Source organism: Kryptolebias marmoratus, linkage group LG21 (assembly GCF_001649575.2).
Source record: "Kryptolebias marmoratus isolate JLee-2015 linkage group LG21, ASM164957v2, whole genome shotgun sequence".
NCBI lineage: Eukaryota > Metazoa > Chordata > Actinopteri > Cyprinodontiformes > Rivulidae > Kryptolebias > Kryptolebias marmoratus.
This window is the reverse complement of record NC_051450.1, coordinates 19842005-19868477: the sequence shown is the minus strand read 5'-3', so window position 1 is coordinate 19868477 and position 26473 is coordinate 19842005. Positions and strand designations below refer to the sequence as shown.

At 38.6% G+C, this 26473-nt stretch overlaps 2 protein-coding genes across 3 annotated transcripts; one reads left to right on the top strand and one right to left on the bottom strand.

Annotated features, from left to right (window-relative positions):
* The first annotated feature begins 8039 nt into the window (after positions 1-8039).
* amer2 (APC membrane recruitment protein 2) lies at positions 8040-14033 on the top strand. Its single transcript, XM_017429876.2, has one exon. The coding sequence runs from the start codon at positions 8212-8214 to the stop codon at positions 10294-10296; it is 2085 nt and encodes a 694-aa protein (XP_017285365.1). The 5' UTR covers positions 8040-8211; the 3' UTR covers positions 10297-14033.
* Positions 14034-17203: 3170 nt separating this feature from the next.
* Positions 17204-21204, bottom strand: LOC108243995 (beta-1,4-galactosyltransferase 1-like). Of its 2 annotated transcripts, XM_037973103.1 has the most exons (3): positions 20011-21204; positions 19048-19413; positions 17204-17385 (listed from the first exon to the last, which is right to left on the bottom strand). In XM_037973103.1, the coding sequence occupies exons 1-3, from the start codon at positions 20440-20442 to the stop codon at positions 17365-17367; spliced, it is 819 nt and encodes a 272-aa protein (XP_037829031.1). In that variant the 5' UTR covers positions 20443-21204; the 3' UTR covers positions 17204-17364. The 2 variants fall into 2 exon arrangements, with proteins under 2 accessions (XP_037829031.1, XP_017285307.1); XM_017429818.3 differs by having other exon boundaries at positions 17204-19413; positions 20011-21203.
* Between the last annotated feature and the right edge of the window lie 5269 nt (positions 21205-26473).

The following is a 26473-nucleotide window of genomic DNA, read 5'->3' as shown; positions in this document are numbered from 1 at the left end:
AAAGGCCTAGCATTCTTTGAAGGGATGCATATCACCAGCTGCCTTTCATGCCAGAATAACTTAGATCATCTTGCACTGAGAAGGACAGAGTTATTACTGTTTTGGTCCAACCTTGTAAATAATGTGCATATTTTAGATGTTTCCCTGCTCGTCAGCAGGTCAAGTTCTGCAGAAGCCCGTTAATCGCTCAGTCATTCATATCAGATGTGTCACCTAAAACGTGCAGGATAATGGCCTTCCAGAACCAAGATTGGACACCACTCAAAGGATGTGTGAAGAATTACCCTCAGCTACCACCACACCAAATTTGAGCTCAATATCTGTAAAGTTCAGTGAGTTACAACCATTTTGGTGTTCTCTAGGGTTGCTTAGCTCTGGCAATCATCTTGAATGGGCTCCAGTCCTAAAGTTAATCAGTTGTAGATGCACATCTAATGATTACTTTCTGAGAGTTTCATTAAAATCTGTCCACTGGTTAAAGATATTTTGCTGCAAACAGATACACACAGATGTGAGCAATAGCATTACGATCGCTTCAACAATGACCAATAACTATGTTAGCTTAGGTAAACAAAAAAAAAAACTATTTGCTGCCGTTACTTTTTTTGACCTACGTCAGATATGGCTCGTCTTGGAGCAGCAGTGTTAGTAAACGGCTTCAGATCTGGGTTAGATTTATTGATCCGGCCTGTAAGATGTGAAATGGAGCCATCAGGCTGTGTAGTTTGGCTCTCCTCAAAATAGGTCTGTGTTGATTCCAGACTAATGCTGGAACTTTCCTTCATATCGGAGCTCAGAAAGATTTAGGTCTGGACTGGATTAGATCTGTCATACAAATAAATGCCTTCTTCAGTCAGTTTGCAGCAGAAGGACAAGATGTAAAAACTTGGAGGATGTCAGGACAAACAGAGGTGACAGGTGATCTGCATGTTTTTGCTTTGCAAACGTCAAATTCTGCTGCGCCTCTTTTAGCCAGTCTGCCTTTGAATACTTCATGGAATTTGTAAATCAAATTAGCAGCAAACTATTTTCTCTGTCACCTCTGCAGGGTAGCCACCTTCACATGCTCCAGAAATAAATAGAGCTCTATTCAAACACAAAGCAAGCATAGAAAGTGACATTTGGCATCAGACAAATGAGCATCTATGAGCAAATAAACCAGTCGTTGTTCATTTGTAGGAACTTGCAATAAAGATAGGCTGGTAGTGCAGCGATGTGATGTGTGTAGAGACTGTTTCAGCTTTCTATGAAGCTCTGTAATATTTGAATTGCAAGAAGAGATGGCACAATATGTTTTCTGTTTCCAGTTTTCTGCAAGCAAAACATATTTCTAACTTCATTTCCTGTTTTAGTTTTTGCAGCTTCCTAATTTTTATTTTAACCTAACTAACCTTCAAGTAATGACTAATAAATAAGGTGTTTTATGCCTTGTGTCAGTCATAGAGTCCTGCTCAGTTTATTTTTTTTCAACACGGGTAGAATTTTAACTTTGAAAGTTTGTCAGGTTACTCCATTCTCAGCTTCCTGTTAGAGAAGCCTTCCCGTAGCCTACTTGTGCACATTACCTTACATTAAACATTAAGAAGTCTCTTCCTGAGAAAAGCTGCTGATGGTTCTCCCAGTGCTTTGAATCATTCAGCTGAGTGCTGCACACCATGCTGGTAGAACATTCACTATGACAGGCCAGGATTTCTGTACCTACAACGGACATAAATGCATCCAACATGCTTGGAAAATGTCTAAATGTTTATAAATGTTGTGCATGCTCTGGTTGGATATACTCTTTTCTTCTTTGCAAGTCATTAAAATCATCTACCAGCTCATTCTTTCCTCATTTATTCTGTTCTAATCAAATTTCTTTGCATGATCGATATACTTACATTACATATAATAAGCTTTAATCTATTTGACTGAGAGGAATGCTGAGGACACCAGGAAAGTAAGTTATCATTTTTTTCAATTGCTTTAACTCGGCAGCAGTACTACTCTGTTTAGTGCAGCTAAATATAGCTAATTACTGTCGTTATCCTTTATAACTGTAAAGCATAATGGAAGCACATTACTCAGTGAGTTGTGGGTTGCTTATAATCAGAGGTCAATGCATAGATATTAGGGCTGAATAATAATCAGTATTGAAATATCTGTGTGTGCAAAATCAATATAAAATAAAATCACAGACACAAACTGCCAATAAATTTGGAAATCAGACGGCCTCTAAATGCCCACAGTCGATGCATGTAGTGTGTTGTGAACATTGTAATGACAGAACATGTGGGTTTATCACAACATGTTATCATTGCAATATTCTACATTTTTCAATCAAACGTTTTCCCAACATTGTGCAGCCTTGATTATTTTTTATATACTATATATAACAGTGAGTTGTTTTAATTAGTCAGCCCATGGAACCATGTTTATCAATACACTACTGACATTACTCACTTTGACAAAAAATGTCACTTATTAAACTCTTATAAATACATATTAAGATTTTAATTATTTTCATGGTATTTATCAAAAGTTCAGATCAGTTGATGTGGGGTTCTGTGGAAATGTGAACAATTAATATCTGGCCGGTTGTAGATAGCTCTTTGAACTGCCTCAGTTTGGAGAAATAAACTTTAATTTAGACTAGATTGTTGAGTTAACAGTTAGTTTTAGCAGTACTAGCCATTAGCTCATGTTGTTATAAGACAGAAGATTTATTCTGTCTAAAATTAATTTTAATCTGAAAACAAAAACAAAACAAAACAAAAAACAGCAGTTTTATGAACATTTATATATGTCAGTTGTACATTACATGCTTATTCAGAAATTTTACAATATTCCTGCTGGAAGTGGCCCAGGCTGCTCCCAAAGTGATACAGCTAGCTGCTGCTGCCATTATTTGCACCTGCAAATAATCCTATTTTTCCACATAAATAACTGTGCTATGTGAATATAAAGTTTATAAAACACTTTTTGCATGAACTGCATTGAAACTTTTGAGATCAGCGTTGTTGTAATACGGCAGCAGTTCACTTGCCCCCCCCCTCGAACGATCCGTTAGCTCATCAGTCTGGGCAGAAATAAACTGTTTTCTCCTAAAAGCAACAGGTGAGATATTAATTGTTTATAATTTTTCCACTTGAAAACATCTGAACTACTCCTTTAATTTATGTGCAGGTGTTATTTGACCTATTCAATAACGTAATAAAATAAATAAAAAGAAGATTGTAGAAATGCGGATATTCTTGGAATATAAAAGTGTCTGAGCGGTCTGGTCTTAGACAGCTTACTGACTGTTTGTACCACTCCCTGTTGTTTAGTTAAGTAACAAAGGAGCTCAGGCACTAATCCTGAGGGTTTTAATATTGTCCAGACATGTGAATGTGTGAACACACACACAACTAATAGTTTAATCTAAATCTGTAAGACCCCCTGTCCTTACACAACCTGGGCGGCAGTACCCTGATGATGATGATGATGATGATGAATGTACAGTTCAATTTGTGTGGGTGTGTGGGTTCTATTTGTTCTTGTCTAACAAAACCTAAACTCGTTTGTACTGTAGGTAGTTCAATCATAGTCGATGTGCCACACCCGAGCTTTGTTTGCATATTAGTCTTTGTCAGGTTTGTTTTTTATGTCTTTTGGCATTTAATCATGGTTGATATATTCTCTCATGCCAGCAGAACCAAGTATGTCAACTATAATATTCAAAGCCAAGCAAAGATTAAAGGATTTACTTAGACAAACACATTTGATATCTTATATTTGCTAAAGGTGGAAATCCAAAAACCACCTCATGCTCTTAAATACGCAGTGTTACATAAAGGGAAAGGCAAGATGAGGAGAACGCATCTTGTGCATATTAAGAGTCTGTATCTAATCACTAACTAGTAATTTGCGGACACACGTAAGTGTAGAACATTCTGGCATGTGAACAAAGAAACAGACAAACAAACAGGAAACAAACACACACATCCTGATGCAATGTGACCTAGGCATGAAGATGTTAGTCTGCTAAATGAAAACTGATCATTCATTCATTCATTTTGTGTTTTACAGAACCCAATTCATTTGTATTGAAAACTAAATACTTGACTAAAAATATCAAACTGTCAAACCTGATGATTATTTTTTCCTGATACGAGATAATTCATCATGTAGGTGAACTGAAAAACAGAAAAGAAGAGATGAAAACCCCAAATGTGTTTTATAGAGGCTGATTTTCATCTTGTACACTGACATGTTGGCTCACTTTTAATGTTATTAACCAACATGAGAAGACAACGGATCAGATCTGCTGAGACATAATGACATTTACTTTTGCCACTGGTGGCAATCTCATGGTTCTAAGTTAATTAAAGGTAGATAATGAAGACAAAGCCTTTATTAATCATAATAATAATAATAAAACCATGCTGCAAAATGAGAAACTTTAAGGCAGCAAGTTTGAGCTTCAGTCACAAAAGCAATGATTCTTTACCTTCTTTTATCTTAAAGTAGTCTACATTTCTGAAAAAAAAACTAAACTAAAGATTTTAAGAGTTATTCCTTGCTTTAATGGTAAAGTTAATGTTGAAACTATTTTCAGTCACTTCTGTAAGTAAAGTAGCTGGCATATAGTCACAAATTTTGCATACAAATTTTTAATTTAAATACACATCAACCACCACTATGAGCAAAATACTGTGCAGATTTTGTTTCTTAATTTATGAATATTTTTTTGTCCGGTCTTCGTGACATTGCAATGAGTGCCTTTAATAAAACATAAACATTAGTATTCATTATTGCCTGAGGAGAGTTTTAAAAGCTTCATAGGAACATTGAACAAAGGGACACAGATGCTACTGGTTGCATACACATGCACGTGCACACACACATACAAAAAATAAATAAAATAAAAAAAAAAAAACAGGCAACATGGTGAGAGACAGACAGAAGAAAATGTCCTCTAACTGTCCCACTTTTTACTGAGCTTCACTCAGGGGACTGAAACGGGATCCTGTTTAGGCTGGGTGGAGTGTGTGTGGTGTGATGTGTGTGTTCGGGAAGGCGGGGTGGGTGTGTGGGTGGGGGTGGGGGATAGAGTATGTGCCTCTTCTGTTACATGCATGTGCCTATCTTCTTTTTCACAATAGAAAGACAATGAATTGAATTTCTGAAGAGAGGACATGTTGACAGCACCAAACGAATAAAAACTTGTTCTACGTCAATTAAAAACGCACGGAACACAGTTTCTATCACATACATATAATAAAACCCATCTGTTTCTTCACCAAATTATTCCAAACTGAAAAAAATGTACCACTAACTACATGCAGCAACATTTACAACAATGGTCTTGACTTGATAAAGTGCAGCTCCGTCTTAAATAATTGACTTGTGTTTAATTGGCTTAAGTAGCGTGCATTTCCATCCAAGGAGCTGAGCAAAATCCTTTGTCTCATTATGCATTAACTGAAACCACTCATCAGTCTCCACTCATCAATCCACTAGCCATCTGCTGCTCAGAGGCAGTTCCAAGTCCATCCAGCAGCCAGCTGACTCCCAAACAGGGCCGTGCAGCACTCAGCCTGAAGATTTGATATACCTGAAAACCTGCCCACTGGGTGAGCAGAGAGATTATCGGTCCTATGTGGAGGGGAGAGATGCGCTTCAGTGCCTCGCTCTGGGGAAGCCCTTCCTTAAAAAGTGTGTATGTGTGTGTGTGTGTTGCCCCTGGATTTGTGAATACAGGCATTGTTTGATAGCAGTGGGCTGCAGGAGGAGAGCCTGTGCCTGCAGACGCTGAGGAGGAGGAGAAGGAGAGAGAAAGAAACGAGAAGGGAAGGAGGGATGTAAGTGGGTCGGGGTATCAGGGTGATTCATGGGGATGGGTTGGCAGATTAAAATAAGCAGTGAAAAGAGCACAGAATCACACTCAATGTGAAAAACAGAACTTTTTTTTTTACAAAATTATTTATGCTGCCTGATCAATTTCATGACAGATTTTCTAAAAAATAGATCAAATCTTCTTTGTAATAATTTAGCATGGAGAGTAACAGATTTTCATTTAATTATCATAATTTCCCACAAAGTTTTATATGTTTACAGCCAGTAGACGCTAGAGATTGTGTTCCCTTGAGCTGTTATTTGTAGTACATACCCACAGAAACTGTTCTGGTTGTCAGGGTAGGCGCTAACAGTCTGTCTAATGCAGCAAGAAAGATTGTATTGTTGGCTGCACGGCTGGTTACACACAACCTTGATTTAGGATGACAGGAGGACTATTAAAATTGTTGCCATAGAACTCAAACACCTGGCGTCCCGGGTCCATATGGAGGACCGGAGGTCATGTGGACTACATGTCCAAACTGTACTGGAAGACAAGCTGTTTCTGTGCACATGTGTATTTATAACTTTAATGTTTTACACCACAGTCCAAATGGAAGCACTAACATGCTGTTTTGTTTTTTTTATTCTTTATTGAAAAGAAGAATAAAAGAAGCACAAATGATCTCCAACTTAGAATTCAACACACTTGTTGTCTACGTGGTCCCTAGGTGACAAATTATCCACGAGTGAACCTGTTCACACAACATTTCAACAAAACAGGCACAGTTTTTTTTTTCTTTTTAACTTAATCTGTTTGTGATTAGACTGGTTTATCACTTACAGCCCTGAAAAGTAGACAATCATCTAATTGCCTGTGCCTGTTTGTGTTCATTTGTCTGTCTATTAGCAAATTATTTCTCAAACCACTGGACAGATTTTAACAAAACCTTCATAAATTAATCATTAGCTGTACGTCTAGAACTGATTAACTTCTGAAGTCGATCTGGCTGCCACAGCTAATTGAATTTACCAAACACGAAATGACTACAACTCAGTCCGTTCTACAGATATTTAGCTAAAGTTCGGTGGGATAGTAGCTGAGCGTTGTGCCCATCACATCATCTGAGTGATAACAGATCACGTTAGCTCTTTGTTTAAAACTTTAGCATGCAGGACAGCAGACAATAAGCATTCCTTTAAGGAATGTTAGTTTCACTCCTGTCTGTTTTTGTCTGTGGTGCCAACGTTTGAATGGGAGTTTTATCGTTCATCTGCTATCTGCATCTGTGGTCTGTGCTGTCACGAAATGTTAGAGATAATGAAACTCACATCACGCAGGCCTCGCACTTCCAGTTCATGAACTAAAAACTATATTATGGGCTGTACACCTGTTTAGGCTTACAGTGGAAAATGGACTCGTCATGATGTAGTTTGTTACATTTCTGGTTGAAGATTATTTCAGAGTTCTGTGTAGATTCCAAAAATTACTTTAACTCTATGTCAAATCCCTAGAAGTGTTAAAAAAATATAAATAAATCGGACTATGTCTATGCAACAGCACTACAATATTTACTCTAAAAATACATCCCAGCTTATTGTCACTAATACTGTCGATTTGAGTTCTGAAAGGATTGCTGTTCTTTTCTGAAATTTTCACATTCATGTACAAATATAATTTTATTTGTACCCAGAAATTAATTAGGTAATATCAGTTTCATTATTTGTGAAACTGAAATAACTTCCACCAAATAAAGTAATAATCACAAAAATGTTTCTATACAAAAGATATGTTTTCCCATTTCTCACCTTCATAGCTCATATTATACATGTTCACAGATAAAAATATAATTAGCATTTCCAAGACAAAAGCTAACAGCATTTCAGGATGAGCCTCAGGATGTGTTTATGTTTATTTATGTGCCAAAGAACCAGGAACAAGCCTCACATGCAAAGGATGGAAGCAGTGAATTGGGAATTTTGGCTGATGATCAGTTAAAAGAAAAAGTGCAATTGGTAACAAGCAAGGTGGAGGAAGAGGATGGGGGAGGGAGCAGAGCACAGACACTGGCGCCCTGCCAACGTTGACGAAAGCTGCTTAGCCCACCCAGTTGCCATGGATACAGCAAGGAGCAGCATGCATGTGTGGGCCTGCCTCATAGAGAGAGAGAGAGAGAGAGAGAGAGAGAGAGACAGGGCTGGGAGGGAGGAGGAAGGCAGGGAGGGGAGAGAAAAACCAGCAGGCAGGCGTTGAGGCGAGTCAGAGTGGGAGTGAAAAAGCAGCAGAAAGCAGGGTGGAGGGAGAAGGAAAGAAAGAAGGTGAGTGTATGTGGGGCCAGGAAGAGAGAGGATAGAACGGCAGGCAGAGAACTGGAGGAAAGCAAAACTGTGGGAGCAACAGAGTGCTGGATAATGGAGGTGCAATCGGAGTGCGTGGAGCCTCCTGTGGCCCCGCAGTGTGACCCCCAGCCTACAGGGAAGATCAACAAAGCTGCCTTCAAACTCTTCGGAAAGCGACGCACTGGCTCCGGAATGGCCAGCTTCTTTTCCTTCAGGAACAAAGGGGCCATGAACAGCGGAAACAACGGGAATTCTGACAATGGGAATTCTTTGAATGGAAGCAGCTCTGCAGCATCAGCGGAGCTTGTGAGGAGCAAAACACACGATGGACTAACGAGTACTAACAACGATGCTGTTGGACAGAGAGGAGAGGGGGTGGCTAGCCTGGAGGCAGGTCCAGTCAGGTCTCTCAGCAAATCACTGAGTTTCTTTTCCTTTCTCCGCCGTGGGAGTTTCAGGACAAGTGAAAATGGGGGGGCGGGAATTGTGAGGAGAGGGAGGGGCCTGAAGGGCTTTTTCAGCAGCATGCGATGGAGACGTAAAGAAAAAACAAATGAGGGAGATGGGGATGTGGCAGAAGGTAAGAAGGAAACGGATGCAAACGTTGCTGAATCTGAAAACGTAAAGGACATTACTCTGACCCTAGAACCACCGCCACACCATCACCAAGAGGACTGTGAAAATGCAGAGGTAGGACCTAACCTCCAAGCAGAGGACACTCCCACCACAAGTGTCACCATGACACCTACACACTGTGTTGCCATGCCAGGACCATCTGCTGAGCCAGACTCCCCCTTGCCTTACACACCCACTGACTCACCACTGCACCCTCCTACCCAAAAGGCCAAAGCTTCAATTTCCAGCCTCACACCTTCTCTCACTACACCCCCTTTGGATCACTGCAGCATAAGCGACCAGCCTTCAGAGCCTTCGGTGGACCGTCTGTGTTCTCTCCTCTTCACTGATGTCACCTCTTTAAAGAGCTTTGATTCATTGACAGGGTGTGGTGACATTATCGCCGATGCAGATGAGGAAGGGCCGGCGGGAAATGGTGGCAGTGGCACCAGCAGCAGCAGCAGTGGGGGTGGAGGGGGGAGTCTGGGTGCAAGTATTGGGAGAGCTGGTGGTATCTCTGGTGCCACACCTCGTAGCTCCCCGTCGAAACCTTCCGTACCTTCCCAGATCGCTCAGCCCATGTTTTCTATTTCCCAAAGCTTAGGCCCCATCTCCCTCCCTGCTCGGACCAGATTGCCTCCTCCGCCACAGCAGCACCCTGCTGGTAGTGGTGTGGTGGCCTACATGGGAGGAGGGGAAGAAATGGCAAGTCCAGAAGGAGTGGATGATGCTGACATGCAGGGGCTCTGGCACATGTTGCCTTCTACAGGGGACAACTCCCCTGCTTTGCCCAGACTAAGCCAACCTTCCTCCACTGCCCTGACGTCCAGTCATCCTCCTCGCACCAACCTGGCCAGCAGCCATATACCTTCAGCTACCAAGAGTGCAGATAAAAAGGCACCCCAGGTGAAGGCACTGGGGCTCAGTAAGATTCCAGTTGTTGGTGGAGCAGGAAGTCGGGCAGCTAAACCCCCAATTCCTCATGCACATGGTCGGCATCCCACATCACCAAGTGACAAAGAGCTACTTAGTGATGAGGGATACTGGGACACACCATCAGCGACACCTACAGCTACACCTGATGAAAGCGGCTTACAGCGAAACCAAAAGATTGCCCTATCCCGTGACAGCTGCTCTGGGGACCACCTCTACGACCTCTACAATGATCCCGAGGAAGAAGGAGAGGATCAAAGAGGAGATGAAGACATGAACAGTACTCCCTCTCCTTCCACTGAATACAAAATGAGTCCAACCTCTCCAAAAAGTCCACCTTCCTCCTCCTCTTCTTCCTCCTTCCGATCAATAAAAGGCAGCGCCAGCCTTCCACGAGAATCTAAGATCCCAGTAAGCACCAGACAAACCTCACCCCCCCACTCCGTGAGCCAGTCAGCCCTGTCGTCTGTTCTGGAAACGGAATCCTCTCCGCCGAAGACCCAAGCAGCCCCATCAGCTCGTACCAAAATCCCTGTATCCAAGGTACCCGTTCGCCGTTCTGGGAACAAACCTGCCAGCTCAGCCAGAGGAACCGCACACAAGAAGTAGTTTTTGTCAAACATGTGATTCTCTTTTACTATTGGACCCGAGTGTGTATTGCTACAGTGCTGCTTGTGCAGAGCCAAAAGTTTTCTCAATCCAAGGACAATGCTGGGCTGTAGTGTTAACATCCTATAAATTTCCCTTGAATCCTAAAAGCTCTCATTTTTAAAGGTTTCTTGGCTTACAATGGACTGAACCAGAGTGATTGGTTTTGTTCACTTGTGAAAGTCACAAGGAGACTCCAAAAAAAAGTTATGCTAAAATTTCTCTAACATCATTTGCACTTTGGAGGCTGACTATTGACAATCCATGGATCAGAAATGATACATTCATCACCTTATTAACTCCTGGAAAGACTTCTGACCTACTGATTTTGACAGTCACTTTGACAGAGAAAAGAGCAATGCACCTTTGTATCTTTGACATTTTTCTATGGAATTCCACATAGCATTGCTCGATTTGGACCTAATCTAGTCATAGTTCATTGGTATTTTTATTTTTAACTTGTTTTTTATAGTAATTTTGTTTTATCTCTATTAAATTACCTCCTAAACTTGTGATTTTAGAGCCAAAGTTTAAAAAAACATACACATTCTAGATTTTTCAGCCTCTTATAACCCAGGACAGACTCAACAGTATCCTCAGTCTTTAATAACCCAACCCTCATTGTCTGGCTTTTGTATGTGATTAAGTTTGAAGATGGTCTTCTTCTGACCACTCACTGTTTATAAAACTGTACATTTGAATGCACAAATAGATGTGACCCAGTTTGATACCTTATTTAGTTTGCAGCTAAAGCAAAAGCCACATAATCTCTTTTAGAGGTGGACACCTCTTTTTATTTTAATTGTGAAAGGACTCAGGTTGGCTTCTTTTGAATCTCACTAATACTCTACTGCAACACTAGGATTTCATTCAGTCTCTGGGATTTACAGTAATTTTATTACTAATGGAAACCTACAAAACCTTTGCAATACAATACCTGAAAAGATCCTTTGCACTGATGCATCATTGCTCACAACACAAGCTAAGCACTTGCAAGCTGAAGATCAGACATGTGCACACACACACACACACACACCCACACACACACACATACTGTCCATAGTTGCATGCGGTGCCACACACCTGAGGCACAACGTCAGGGAATGACATCTAATGCTAAAAGGTCTTCTGTATGCAAACTGTTGAACAATAGTCACTCTTCTTGTAGCTACATTGGATAACTTTCTTTTTTGGAGACACAAACATTTTTTCCAAGTCTGTGAATTGTTCTTAATTTGTTTTCATACTTTTTATAAGCTTCTCTGTACAAGAATCCACAACTCAGATCTCAAACTGTGATTGCACCAATTTTTTGTTGCACCTACTTTTTTTTCCTCTACTTTTGTTCTTTTTTTAATACCGTTTGATGTTAGTGAATGAGAAAGAGGTGTCATGCCTGCACATTTGCCATCAAAAAGCCTAAATATGATGCAAATCATTTTTATTTTCTTAAGTAATCATGTTAAATGAATTTAGAGACCACTTCTGTATTGGCTTTTCCACTGATGCACACTTTTCCAGGGTCCACCACAGCGGTTTGTGAATCTGAATGTAGCATGATGTTCTTGTAGATCCTTTCTTCTTGGTTTCTGTTTAGAACAGCAAGACAGACTATGGATTTTACTGTTTTCTTGTTCTATTATGGTCTGGAAAAGAAAAAAACAATAGAACCATTGCTCAGTGAGTGCAGTGTCAAGAAGCACCACTTGTTTTAAAAGTGAGGGAGTGGTTTGCAGTCCCAAGACGCCTCGTCAGAGATTTGTTCAGACAAGTTTGAGGCAAAATTTCTCTAATTCCAACAAGGACACAGCTGACACTTGGGGCTATGCTAGTTCATGTTAAGATATGATGATTTATTCATTGCAGTTTTACAGGTTTGCATTTCTTTTAAATATTCTGATGGGGTAGTTTATGTTAGGCTATGAAGTAACCTAATTCCAGCTCTGCAGCTCAGAAGGATCATGTCAGTTCATACTCTGTCTGCTCATGTTAAATCTCTACTATTAGGTTTATTTTACATTAACTTTTAAGTCCCCTTTCATTTCAGCTAATTATCAGAATGAAAAGAGGAGAAAAATATCTTTTCAAAGGTGTTTTGGGAGTTGCATACAGACCCTCACAGGGCAGATGTTTTTTTTAAAAAAGGATCATTTTCAGCAACTAAAACCTCTGTTACATTTAAAAATCTTTTTAAAACATTGACATTTAATACACAGATGTAAACACCCTGCCAATCTGCTGAAAATGCATGAATTTGAACTCGACAAGAGCTGTTTGTTATGCATTACTTGTACAAACAGAACATCCTTCTCAGCTCATCTCATTTTGCTTCATATGTCAGGATCTGTGTCAGTAGAAGTTTTCCAATTTTCCACTCCTTCCAAGCACCTTCTTGCTTTGATCTAACATATTCACACTCCTGAGGCCAATTTCAAGTATTTATTGGAGCCTGAAGCTTTTCTCTCAGTGTGATTCTGGGCCTTCATGTGAATTCTTGCAGCACATCATATTCTCCTTCTTATGTTACTGTTTGCCTGTTTACAGTGTGAAATTCTTCCATCTACTGTTTTTGATTAATTAAACCCTATTTGCGCTGATAAACGAGCTTCTGACTCTTTGTAAACCTTGTTTACGTCAAGGTTTAGGCATTTATTCAGATTCTGATTAAAAAATATATTATTTTTTATTAGTACAACATCTTTTTTTGTTTTTTTTTTCCTCCTAGAGGTTTAAATCTCCAAGAAGCAGACTGAGTGAGAGAAAAAAAAAAGATTCTGTAGAACAATGTACTGCACTTTGGTTGAGGTAAAACGTTAGGAGAAAGGTCAGGTTTGAATGAGAGTAATAGGTTATCAATTAATTTCATTGATCCATAACACAAAAGTCTTTGCCCTCTGTTGCTCTCCAGTAGGAAAGAACAGAGACAAACAGAATCAGTTTATGCATGAGGACATGGGGCATGCATGTGATCTTTTGAGTTTTAAAAAACTCAATAAATATGTTATTTCATCGCTTAATCAAAGATAAATGTTGCTCTGAGAGCTTTACACATTGTTCTATAGGTGCATTAACATGTGCAGTAGGATTTGGTGCAGTGCGAATCCCCTTTGTAATGGTGCAGCACCCCCCCACCCCCCCCTTCTGTCTCTCTTTCTCGCTCTAGTTTTTGCACACTGAGATTTATGTAAAAGCCTTACGTAAGACACTCACTCCTGCCAGCCCACCACATCACAACAAGGGATGCTGACAGTGAGAGAGCGGTGCGTGCTGGTGCATGCTGGTGCACGCCTGAGTGTGCCAGCTGAACTTATCATTAATCTGCTGGATGAGGACATTTGCTCTCTGAGTGTTCCTGCATTTGCTTTAATGTAGAAGTAAAAAAAAAGAAGTATTTAGTCGGACCTGGAAGGACCTCATTCAAATCAAGAAAATCATGATGAAATGTGAAGCGAAACATTTGAAGCTCTTAAATGAAGTTGTTATTTCTGCCTTTGTATTCTTTTGTAACTTTAAATGAATAGCCTTCACGAGTGGCAATATCAGTGATTAATGAGTGTTCTGGTTGTGTAAGTGAGAGAAGAATCACAGTTTAAGATTTTCACGTAAAGCAATAGTTTTATTTTTGTATTATTTTCTCCAATTATCCAGCTTGCTTGGTCACTTTTCTTGAAAACTTTATTAAAATCCATCCAGTGGTTCATGAGGCTTTTTGCTAACGCTACAGACAAATTAATAAGCTCAGACATGGGCAAATCAATATTGCCGCTTTGCCTTTGTAGGCGGGCGATAATAGAACAGTAACGGCTAAGTTGAGTTTAAAAGCTAAAGGTTTCATGTTCTTACTCTAAAAATTAAACAGCATTACTTTGAGCCTTAAACCTGCAGCTTACACTTCTTTGCTACGTGAAGAAATTGGTGCTGTGAGAGTCGACCCTTCAGTAAGTGCAGCCCCTTTTCCCTTTGTGTGCGTTGAAATCTGAAGTCAAGCTGCAATGTACTGTCGATCTGAAGTCCATGGAATGGAACCATCCACTGGCTGGCTTTATTTTCAGTTTTTAATTTGTTTGTTTCAAACTGAGTTTCATCTGCTCTGCTGTGTCATCGACCGGAGAAGAACTCCAAGTGCTGCAGCAATAGCTTAAGTTACTGCAATTAAATTAAGTAAATTCAGTAAACTGGGTTATTTTTTAGCTTTTATAGTTTGCAGAGGAAGAAAATACAATGCAGTATCCTACTGTTTGACCTGACAAGTTGTTTGAGTTTATTTAAGAGGCACAAATTAATCCAATAATATAGCACATACGTGTCAGATTTTTATGTTCTATCAGGGCCTTTTAGGTCTTCAAACTTCACAACTCCTCTTAAATATGATCTTCATGTGGAGCTACGTTGCAGGCATTCACATAGACACACTCCAAAGAAAGTTTGAATATTTACACGTCATTTGAAACCACAGGTTTTCTCAGCTTAGCTTCTATTTTCATGCAGTGTCTAACACGTGTCAGTGATCATATGTGCCGTGAAGAACTTCCATTTTAGGACTCCGAAACTGCCAACTCATGCTGACGTCTTTAAGACTATTCACAAAAAAAAAGTAAATAAAAAAAAAACAACAAAACAAAACAAGAGTTAGACGTGATCTGATTTTGAATTAGGTAATGTTGCTCAAGAGTTTAGCTTTTTAAAAAGAACAGGTGAGGTGTGAATAACGTGAAAATGGAGTAAAATGTGAGCTCAGTCATAGTGAGGTCTCTACAAACTGATATTGTCATGCCAAGTAGGGTTTCCTGACCTCCATAAACGTGTGATGGAGCACCATTCAGAAGCAGTACCCCACACTCTGCATAGCAGCCTCTTGACAGTCGTTTCCATAGTAACTCCAGTAGGTCAACCAATGAGAAGAGGGGGCTGGGCAGGGAGGAGGATGGGAGGATGGGGAAAGGTGGGGTGGGGTGGGGGTGCTAACACAGATTCTGTCTGATGTGATTGGAGTTGAATTGGTGCAGTAAAAACAATTAAACAAATATGCAACCATCTGCAGAGATCCACATGTGGGTGACGTGGAATTTTAGAGTCGTTTTTTTTTACAACAATACTTAAAGCTTCATCTTTAAACCAGAAAGTAAACTCATTCATAAACCATTACAAGAAATAAAAAAAAACCCACATTGATTTAGACTTATTGTTTAAACTTTTTCTCCCCTCTAAACAAATCAAATGTCAACGAGATCTCCCCTCCAGCAGCACGTCATGGTAACACCACTAGTTTTGGTGTAATTTGGTTCCGTTTCGTGCTTTGCTTTTCACACTCCTGAATAAAGTCACAGTTCCTCTCAGGGTAATTCTCTGGTAATTTTCTGTCTCATCAATAATTCATCAACAGATCAACTTTTGGCTCAGTGAGTGAACATTTTTTTTGCCACTCCCTGAATTTAATAGTGACTGAAAAAAGCATTAGAACACATGCCAGTTAAGTTTAAGCTTTCCTACTGATGCAAAACCAGACTTTTTAGATTCCAAAGACTGACTCAATGACTCATGAATAACTCGTGCAGTGATCAAATGATTATTAAGTCTTGCAACATTGTATGTGCTTCCTTACAGTGATAGATGTAAAAAAAAAATAGAAGCAGGAAACTGTAGGCCCTTCAGCAGAGGGCAAAGGAAGTGTGATGCTCTAATAAAAATGGATTTGAAAGCAGTCGGCAGAGTTTGACTAAACTGAATTTGTGCAGAAACCTTTAAAATATGCACTGGTTTTATCACATTAACACAAGTTAGTTCTCAGCTTGTAAAATCGGTCATTTACTGGCAAAAATCATGCTGAAAGGGCTTTGATTTAACATTCAAAAATTAAATTTTGGTTTGTAACTAAAATTTTAAGTAAACTGTCTTACTTAAGAGTGCGCTGTAGATTTTCACAAACACACAACAAAGAAAAACTAGTCTTAAAAACATTTCCAAAATAAAGGCTCCATAGAATTAAAAAGACACAGCAGAAGCTAATTACAAAACTTTGGCTAACTAACAAAACAGTATAATAAAAATGTTAATGTTTGACTGGAAATTTGCCTAGCTTCATAAAAATCCTGACCTCAGCTGTGGCTCGTCTAACTCCGCAGCAGGACACAGTGTGGAAAACAACAGCGAGAAGAGCAGGAACAGCAGAATGTTAGACTTCACAAAGAAGATAAACCAAAACGGAAGATTTGAGCAAATAAAAACAGCTGACAAAACTCAGTTACAGTCATCAGAAGGTACACAATAAACTGAAAAACATCACTAATCAGATCTGCCGTATATTAAAAAACACAACAACCAGTTAGAATATGTAGGTTATCACTCACTATAACTCACTATTTCCCTCAAAAACACTTAAATAATGGTCAAATGATTATCCCCCCCAACACAAATGTGCTGCAGCTCCTAGTCAACACACAGAAGATAAAGTCCTATAAGTGTTCAAACAAATGGATATGTGGCACAAGAGGAAGAAGTAATGTTTCATAACCAGCACAACCACTCTCCAAAACCTTGGCAGAGGTGGAGTAATTGGTATGATAATAAGCTTCATCAAATTTCTAAAACTTTAAAAGGGTTTCCCATGTAAAAGCCAATGACTAAGAAAGGATGTCATCCGAGCTGACACCAAAGACCGTATATATTACAGACCATATGTCGCTGCCTTCGTTTGTTGTTGGGAATTAAGGCCGCAGCAGGATCTGGTTGACTGGAGCTGACATGTTGTACTTTTGTAGCCAGAGTCTTAAGATGTTGGGCTTTAAGGCCCAGCTACTCTCCCAGAAAAATGCAGATTTGAACATTGAGAAACAAGTTAAAACCACACGAATCAAAAAAAGGTCAACACTTGGAAAAAAAACCTCAGGTGCATTTTTATTTTCTTTCTTAAAAAGGAAAAAGTCCAGTTCGTTAACACGGATGGGGAGGGATCAACAACTTGTTCTGGGACCAGCTGACAGAAAAGACTGATCCTGTTCCAGCTTCAACTTCCGGGTTCCCGTCAGAGATCTAGTTATATAAAGCCTTTGCCTGAAACCAGCAGAACACATTTGGAATAGTTTAGAGGTAAATCCAGAGCAGTTAAACCCTTTAACAATACAAAAAAAGAAAAAAAATGACAAGAACATCTCCCTGGAAACTCATTCAACAGTAATGTCATCATTGCTGAACATCACAGCGTTTATTAAAAGCATATTAAGACTTGAAAAGTTAAAGATTTCTGTTTAACCTAAAATAAGAGACATTTCACAAACCAAAGTCAATTCTTTACCTGTAAACTTAACCGTTTTTCCTGCTGTTATATTAATAACTAAAACAGATTTCTAATTCAAGTAATTTAACATAATCCAGTACAATGATAATGGAAAACTAACAGCCAATAAGGAAACCAAGGGTAACTTTTCCACTCAAGATGACAAAAAAAGCTGCATAATTGTTAATGATTGTCAAAACTATTCCAACAAGTGTCCTTGGTGAGGGTTGTTACTTATTCAGAGAAATCTCCTTTACAGGAAAACAAACCCCCCTCAGAGGAAACATGCTATTAAAGTTATTCTCAGTCCTGTAAATATAATTTAAATATATTTGTATTGCAACACCAGTCATCACAAGTCTGTATTGTGCAGACAAAACAGTAAAACGATCTGTCATAAAAGAAACCCAAGCAAGTGTGCTTAAAGGTACTTAAAAAAGTTATATTTTAAACTTATCTAAAAAGAAAGTTATTAGTGATGTTAATTTTTTTTGTGCAGCTAGAAATAACAGTAAAAACAACATTAAGAGTAACCTTTACGAACACATCAGCAAACACGTTTCCTAGTGTTGATTTACTTTCATCTGGTTTAATATTTACACTAGTTTCAACTTTCAGAACTAACATCTCAATATCAAATCACTTTGGCTACTTTTGGTTTGAACAATGTAAATGTAACGTATCAAATAGATGTCTGAAAGCCAAGAGTTTTATTAACGGCCTAATTTATCAGGAACAAAAAAAACCCCACAAGTTTCAAAATGTTTTTGTTGCTTCTTTAAACAGCTAGTATATTTGTTCATTGTGAATTGTAAGGAAGTTACCAAAAATGCAGAACATTCCACTCAGACTCAGACAATGCCCCAACACAGCTGGGAAAAACTTGAGAAAATAACATTCATAGTCAAAAAAAGTTTACATTCACCATGAGGCCACCTGGGCGCACACATATTATGGCTTTAGAATATATGCTCACATCAAGAAAACCAGCTAAATTAAGTTATTTAAGATTCAACAGTTCACATGTATTTAAATAACACACACACACACACACACACACACACACAAAACAGTGTCCCACTAACATTTTGGTGAGGCTAATATCACTTAGCTCCAGTTTCATTTGACATCCTCATTCAGCCTTTTGGAGCCTGAATATCCACAGTAATAAAAGTATACAGTTTATCCTTCATGACTTCTTTTACTGTGTATTCAAGTGAATTAATCCCGTCTGTTTTCATAGTCTGCAAAGTCATGCTAAGTTTGCCAGGATTCTTTGGATTAGGTTCATTGTGCGCGTCTCTTTGGTGCCTCACCATCTTGTATCTTCCAGTTATCAAATCTGGTCGAGAAACTTGCATCCCGTTGTAGATGATTCGCCTGTAAATATCGTCGTCCTCACCACCCCAGCCCCAGTAGGAGTTTGGGAAGCCGTTTACCTTCAGAAACTGCTCCTTGGACAGTGATGAGACCCCACCGAAGAAGGTGGTGTAGGGTAAATGGAAGTTAAATTTGTCCATGCCCACAGCCAGGTGTCTCGGCTGGTTAAAACACCTGTAGAGGTTACGGTCGTCGAGGGGCACCAGGTCTACATCAGAGAAAACAAAGCATTCATAGTCGTAGTCCTTTAAGGCTTCCATGTATCCCGCGTTCAACAGCTTGGCCCGGTTGAACACGCCGTCTCCATCCTGGTTGATGACATACACGCCATAATCCAACTGCTGTCGAATCAGGATGGGGTGGAGGTAAAAAAGCAGGTGTATCAGGTGCTCATGCCGATTTCGGAAGGGGATGATGATCGCCACCTAAGAAAAAAGTTAAATATCTTCATTATTATGGTTTAAAAATTGGATATGATCGTTATGAATTTAATCATCAAGACAAAATGGAGCTTTTAATGATGTCTGAACCTTTTTGGGGAAGAGTGGCTGTAAAACACTTATTTACAAAATATATTAAAAAGTATACATAACAAAAAAACACCAAGGATTTGTGTGTTTAGTTCACAAAAGTCACAAGCAGGAACTGTATAAATAAATGAAGCTCAGCTGACATTTTTTTCTGACGTGTGTAACACAACCCACATATTGTGTTAAAGTTACAAGCTTCCAAACTACATACAAAAAGAACAATTGTATTTTTAAATAAACTATCCACACTTGGATGTACAGTTGTTCTGTTTATATATATTATATATATTTACCTGATTTGGTAGTTTTATTTCAAAGCAGATAGATCAGCATGTATAAGAGCATGTTTTTAACATTACAGGCTTTCTTAAATGTTATGTTTTTAAAAGGAAATGTATTTTTTCCATGACAGTTTGAGCAAATTTAACTTAACTATACAGAAATCTGACCTTTGGGTAAAAGAGTTATTCAAATTTCTTGAGTTTCACCTACCTTCTGTCGTGAGATACAACCTGGAGGCTTGTACCGTCCTCCCTCCTGAAGAGGAGAACCGACCTTCTCCCTGACCTCCTCCAGAGTCTGTTTTTTGAACTCCACAGCGAGAGGGCCAACAAGAGTAGGTGGCGTTTCAGGACAACTCTCCAAAGTCTTCTCTGAACCGGGGGACGTCAAGTTCTTCTTCTCGGTCATTTTGGCCTTTTGAAACGTGCCTCCGAGCTTCCAGGAAAAATTCCCCGACGTGGTTCTTTGGTTCTCTTTAATCTCTGCCACATTGTTCTTGTCATTCCAGAAACTCGTTTTGTTTGCATTTTTCACAGAGCGTGAATACTTTAGAAACCCGTTCTTTTCATATAGAAACAAAGAAAAAACTATCAGACTAAGGAAGACAAAAAGTGTCAGCAGGGTTAAAAGTATTTTCATCATTTTTTACCGCCCCAGGAGTTCAGCGCTGCGTACAGACTGCTCTTTTCCACCTCTGGTGTCTGTGTTTCCCTTTGCAAGTCAAACGTGTTTTAAACACAATAGCAACCAGACCGGTTTTCTTTTGCTTTGAGCAACTTCCTTGTTCAGCCTAACAAATCAGGTTTGGCTTGGCTGCTGTTGTTAATAATTATAGTATACATGCATATTTTTTTCCTCCAGGAGACAACCTATTAAACGGCTTGTTTGAAAGAAAACATCTCTGTTTTTGACTATATATACACACATATCAGTTCATTCTATCAATTCCTTTCATACGGATCTTACATCCAAATTCAGAGACAAAGAAATAATGAATTAAAAGGAATGATTACTTGAAAACAGCATTCACTAAGAATAAAGCAACTGTTAAAATCATTAACAAAACTGAGATAAATAGCAGCAATAATACTATTAGGATTATAAAGAAACCATGATTACTGATATGTTGTCAAAGTCTGCCCTCTATTGGTTTGTTATCGAAGATGCTGAGTTCCAGGAAGCTGAGATGACCAGGTTACCAGAAACTCCCCAAACAAACCCGAGCAAAACTCAGTAAAACCTGTCATTTCTGAAAGGTATCTTCATTCAGCGCCACGAGTCCAAAACGGTCCTCAAAATACTGTCTTTCTGCCCAGTCTGTGACAGAAAGCTGTCCTTGAAAAAACAAACAAACATGGCACACAGGTTAGGGACGTCTAACAGCATTTCCTCTTATGTTAGATTTCTGCTCTGAAACGTCAGAAAAGTTTACAGAACTGCGAACTTCCGTTTCATGAGCAGGCGAACCAATCACAAGTTCCTGTCTGAAGAGCGCTGTCAAAAATGAGGAAACAGACCACGGAAATGCTGACAACTGAGATTCTTATCAGTTAACTTGAACATTTTTGTGTCTCTACTCAAGGACAGCTGCTGCACCTTGTTTAACAAAGCATTAGCAGCAAGTTGAACGAGTTCAGCCTTTGTCCAACGTAAAGAATATCTCTGTTTCAGCAAAAGAAGAGGTTTAGAGATCAGATCAACTTTACTTGAATAACATTTTATAAAGTCGTACTTTTATTGGTTGTAACACAAAGAATATGGTGGTTTTTTCTTCTCTTTTTTAGGAAATGGCACACACTTCATCAGCTGACAGTGACAGCACAAACTTTCCACAGACATCAGAGCAGCCTTTGTTTCAGCGATGTGGCAAACCCTTCAGGGGTGAACAGAAAAAGGTTCATCTGTCAACATAAAGCTATTTTATTTTTAGAAAAAGTGCTGCTTACAACTGAACAAACTGGTTTAAACAAGTATAGCTATTGAAAAGAGGAAGGGTTTACAAGTTAGAGAAATAGTTGTGGTTCTCATGTAAGTTTGCATGTTTATGTATTTGTCAATGTATCCAAGTTCTTCTTTTAAAAAAATTAAAAGAAACTGTAACGGAAAGTTCAAATTTCATCTCTTACATGTGGTTCCATCAGTATTCTGAGATGAAGTTAAATCTGTCTTTTTTTTTAACTGATAAGGGCAACTTTAAAAAAAATTGCAAATAATGGAAATTGACATTTTGTACAAAAGGAAGTATTTCCATTTCCATTTATGGAGCTCCAGATCTATCACCAAAACAAACAAGCAAACTAAAGAAATCTCCTTGTCTCCTGTTCACCTTCTGCAACTCTACTGAGACACATTTTTATCACCTGCTGTCATTAACTGACGATAAATGAGTATATTTAGTCATTTTTACAGATATTGACCTAAAAGCTGGCGTGGTAGTAGCTGAGACTGACCTCCAACACAGCCTGAGCTTCAACGTTTATTTAAATTTGGCCATCACCTATATGATCTGTCTATTACCACAGCACAGAATTAATGAAACTTTCAGGGGAAAGTCTTTGGATGGACATCCACAACTGACTAACTTTTAAAGTCAACACAGTTCAAGATGGCTGTCGCAGCCAACTGAGCTTAGAAAACACAAAAATGTAGCTGTAGCTGAGAGTCTTTCATAACACATACCGTAAGTGCTAACCAGCTTCTGAGATCTTTGTTTAAAACTTTAGCAATAATTGTTGGAGTCAACCCTGTTAGTTGGTTAAAAAATATCTAATGAACTATGGGGCAAATTTTAATGAAACTTTCAGAAAGCAATCACTGGATGTACCTCCACAACTGACTTATTTCTAGAGTCAATCCAATTTATGATGGCCACCACTCATCATTATTAGCAAACAAAACTGGCTACAACTCGGTCAGTTTTACAGATGCTGAGTTAAAATTGTAAAATCTTTTAATATTGTGCAAGATCGTGCGTAACATTCTTTTCAAGGTTAAACCATAGTGCCTAGACCTTTATTATTTTCCAACATAAGATGATCTCAGTGTAAAACTGACAGCATTACTTGAAGGAATGTTAGGCCTTTAAGATTCACCAGCGGCTCTTTTTGTTTTCCCTGCTTTAGTTCTGTAAACATCAAGAAGTTAATAGTGACAGTCTGTTGAGTTCTGACATCACATCACATCTTTTCTGACTCCTTAAATGTGTCTAAAAATAGTTCTATCAACTAAAGCTACAAGCTGCACTTTCAAACCACATAGAAGAGATCAAGTATTACCCCAAAGTTCAACTCCCCCCCGCCATTCTTTAACACTGCGTTAGATATTTTACTCATCATCACAGGAAATTAGAAAACAATTAGGATTTTAGTTGTTAACTTAGGGAAAATTTAGATATTAGTTTTTTTGAGTACAAACTGCATCTTTAAATGAAAAATTATCTGTTTTATCCCAATTTGTTATGTGAGTGTGTTTAAAGACACCACTGATCAGTGCATAAAAAAAGGGCAGTCCAGTGAAACAGTGGTTAAAGCTGCCACCTCCCAGCGATAAGGTCACAGGATGACCTCCCAGCCTGAGTCCTTTCTGTTCCTCAGTGCACGCGTGGCTTAACTCCAATGTGCTCTGGTTTCCTACCACAGACCAAAAACATACATGTTAGGTTAATTGGTAACTCTAAACTATCACTAGGAGAGATTGTGACCGGTTGGTTGTTTTGTTTGTCTCTATGTGTTCCTGTAATGGACTCGCAACCTGTCCAGGGTGTCCCCCGCCTCTCGCACAGCGACCGCTGGAGACAGACACCAGTGACCCGGAAACAAGAAGTAGGTAAAATAAAAGGGATGGATAGCCGGATGCTCTATAAATGTTCATTTCAACTTAAATTGATGGTTTAAAATCTTCACTGGAGATTTTACCTTCTTCACCCTTTTATAGTTGTTTTTTCCTGCTGGTGTACTCATACATGGGGTGTTTCCTCTCTTGGTGAGCTTGATAAAAGCAAATTCAAAACTCTGGGGTATGAAATTTGTACAGACAAAATATTTATTTTTACAAGAAGTAATAAAAATAATAAAAACATAAAAAGAAAAAACGTTTTCTGAGTGAAGTTGGACCTAATTAGTTTGATCACATATAACCTTTTGGGGAGTGAAAGAATGTGTAATAATATTTATTGCCACTAGATGGTGGTGATGCATCATGAGTAGAGAATAAACATGCTGTAAAGGAAGCCTCATCCTCACTCACACAGTCATGTTTGTATCTGTTTTTTAAAAAACTTCATTAATCAAATTTTTTAAGTTGACGTTATTGTCTGTGGTTGTGCATCTTGTTCCAATTATCAATATGTGAAAATTGATAAACACTGATGCTCTCTTAGCACAAATACATGTTTCATTGAGTCTTTTCTGTGACAGTTTCATCTTTCTTTTAAAAATAAAATGGGTCATCTACAGAAGAAATCTGACACCAATGCCTGTAAAAATGAAACTCTACATTTTTTTTTAAACATTCCGCTTCCTGCTTAGCTAAAGTTCAGGAGCAAAAGAAAGTCTGAAACAAATTTTGATAGCTGTACACAAAGAAGGAACTCTAAGTGGACAGCAGAGCCAAACTGAGCCAGCACGGTGGTGTAGCTACACCAGTTTTTGTTGGCACCGACAGGCCTTTAAAAGAGGGTGTTTCTGCTTCTTTTGGATCCTGCATTCAACATTTTTTACTTAGTGAGCATGCCTGCGGAGTCAGAGGGACATTTATGCAGAACTTGCAGGATTTCTCAATATAATGAGTGAGCATGATTTTAAACATTGTTTTTTAACTGAATCATGTTTTAAATAAAAGTTAGCAGTTGTATTAAAAAAGATCTAACTAGTCTGATTCAGTTGATCAGAAGGTTGGAGTAAGAATTGCTATATGTTTGTACTAACAGAAATGGCTAGACTTCAGTCTATTTAACATATATTGTACTAAATCTTTGTGTGGTAGTAGCTGACAGTCATTCACAACACATACTCTGAGTGCTAACTAATCAAGCAATATATTACAATATCACATGAGGTGATTGTTAATTTCAAGGTAAGGCTAGGATTTAGCTTAGCTGTATTCGATTTGCCCTAATGTGGACCCTTGGAAAGCGTGTGTAGGATGCATAATGTGTTCTTTTATGACTTGTAAGACTGCATATGCACAGGTTTTTTTGATACACAGATCTCCAAATGTACACCTTGTCAAACACACACACTTGTAGTCAACCACAGCTCTTAAAACAGCCCTAGTTACAGCCTAGAGAACTCAGCAGTTTAGTGAAACACGATGCTCCCACCATAAAAAGTGGATGTGTTTGTGTGCATGTATGATTGTGTTTGTGTGTGTGGTTTTGAGTGGTCTCAGCTGTGTATAACACACTGCATTGACAGCCAATCAGAGCTAATTCAAAATCAGAGTGGTTCTGACGGCTCCACGGTCTACCCGAGGGAACAAAGCGCCTTGTGTGTGTGTGTGTGTGTGTGTATGCGCGCACACACCTCTTCAACCTTACTCTGCACTCCACCTGCTTCTCATTGCCCAAATGGCCTGACAAAATTTGTTTTTTGATGTGTATTCAGCATTTGCATTCCACAGCTTTTATTCCGCAGATGCAAAATGATGGAAATGCGTGGAGGTTTGAACTGAAAATTATCGGGTAATAGCTGTGTTTGACTCTTTAGAAAAAAGAAAAAGAAAAAGCTTTGGAGCCTATTAAACCTCTTTTCTCAGGTCCACAACACATAGTTTAAATTTCTTGTGAAATTATGCCTTAAATGATCGTGTAACTTACAGTCAGTTTAAATCAACACTTAACAGCTTTGTGAAAGCTAACTTTTGAGAGAATGGAAGAAGATTATACCTTTCCTGCATTTAAGTTCCTCTTCCAAAGATCTTTTGTTTTCTAGTCTCTTTGTACAACCACTGCACGATTTTTTCCAGTGTTCTTCCTGTAATTGCACCTTTAAAGGGCCATTCAAAGCTGAGCCTGAAACTTTATGTGTGCATTATAAATTAACAAGAAATTTCATTACAACTGACAGTGGTAGTAGGAGTTGGGTTAATAGCCATTATTTACTCAACAATGTATGCAATTTCAAAAGCCTTTTAAGTTTTACAGAATCTGGGTTGTGTTCGACTTTAAGAATTCTACCTTAATATAAAAATGTACAAGAGATTATACAATAAATTCAACAAAAGTCATTTTGGTAATCCTAAAAATGTTACAATGCATGAATGGGCTTTCTGGTTATCTCAGAAAGATCAAACCAAGAAACATTTAAATGTGAACATTAGAGCTTATCTGTCATAAAAGCAAAAGGTAGGGTTATAAAATACATACATGTATGGACATGAGATCAATTATCAAATGGTGACTGAAGTCACAACTTCATTCAGGTGGTAAAATTAAAGGTTTGTTTACTTAAAATAATGAAGCAGACACACATACTTGTTACAAATTTAAAATAAACTTTTAAACAGAATTTTTGAAGCTGATATATATATAACTTAGTTGCAGGTGCAGGTTTAGTTATCCTTGTTTAAATACTCAAGTACATGTTGTCGAAGGCCTAAATATTTCCAGATTATGTAAAAATAAAGACTACAATATATACGGTTAGGTTACTAGTTTAAGTGCAAATAACTACAG

What these genes read in the sequence shown, in the direction of transcription:
- amer2 (XM_017429876.2), top strand. Translation starts at nt 8,212, where the DNA reads ATGGAGGTGCAATCGGAGTGCGTGGAGCCTCCTGTGGCCCCGCAGTGT.
- LOC108243995 (XM_017429818.3), bottom strand. Translation starts at nt 20,442, where the DNA reads ATGATGAAAATACTTTTAACCCTGCTGACACTTTTTGTCTTCCTTAGT. An exon ending in GTTGTATCTCACGACAGAAG is followed by an intron (nt 19,414 to 20,010) that starts GTAGGTGAAACT and finishes CTTTTTTCTTAG; the next exon opens with GTGGCGATCATCATCCCCTT.